At 61.1% G+C, this 404-nt stretch overlaps 1 protein-coding gene across 1 annotated transcript in view; it reads left to right on the forward strand.

Moving 5' to 3' along the window:
* The first annotated feature begins 71 nt into the window (after window positions 1-71).
* The window catches only part of FAM84A (family with sequence similarity 84, member A), a 1,227-nt gene continuing 894 nt past the window's right edge, over window positions 72-404 (forward strand). The window contains 2 exon segments of the mRNA XM_010156090.1: window positions 72-401; window positions 403-404. The exon segment at window positions 403-404 is cut by the window's right edge and continues 894 nt beyond it. Coding sequence (XP_010154392.1) covers window positions 127-401; window positions 403-404 — 277 coding nt within the window. The 5' untranslated portion in view covers window positions 72-126.

The following is a 404-nucleotide window of genomic DNA, read 5'->3' on the forward strand; positions in this document are numbered from 1 at the left end:
GATTTTTTTTTTTCCTTTCTTCCCTCCGTTCGCACGCTCCTTCGCTCCTCTTGTTCTCTCTGTCCCTGCCCACCCCACCCTGCCTTCAGATCCGGCGATTCCTGCCTTCGCCTCGCCCTGTCATTGATGGGAAATCAACTGGATCGCATCACCCACCTGAATTACAGCGAGCTGCCGACCGGGGACCCCTCGGGGATCGAGAAAGACGAGCTGCGCGTCGGGGTGGCTTACTTCTTCTCGGATGAGGAGGAGGACCTGGACGAGCGAGGTCAGCCAGACAAGTACGGCGTGAAGGGCTCCGGCAGCCCTGGCCAGGAGACGCCCACCCACCACCTCCACCACCAGCTGGCGCTGAACGAGACCCAGTTCTCCGCTTTCCGCGGGCAGGACTGCATCTCCTCCAA

The sequence above is a fragment of the Eurypyga helias genome, unplaced genomic scaffold (assembly GCF_000690775.1).
Source record: "Eurypyga helias isolate BGI_N326 unplaced genomic scaffold, ASM69077v1 scaffold2720, whole genome shotgun sequence".
Lineage (NCBI taxonomy): Eukaryota > Metazoa > Chordata > Aves > Eurypygiformes > Eurypygidae > Eurypyga > Eurypyga helias.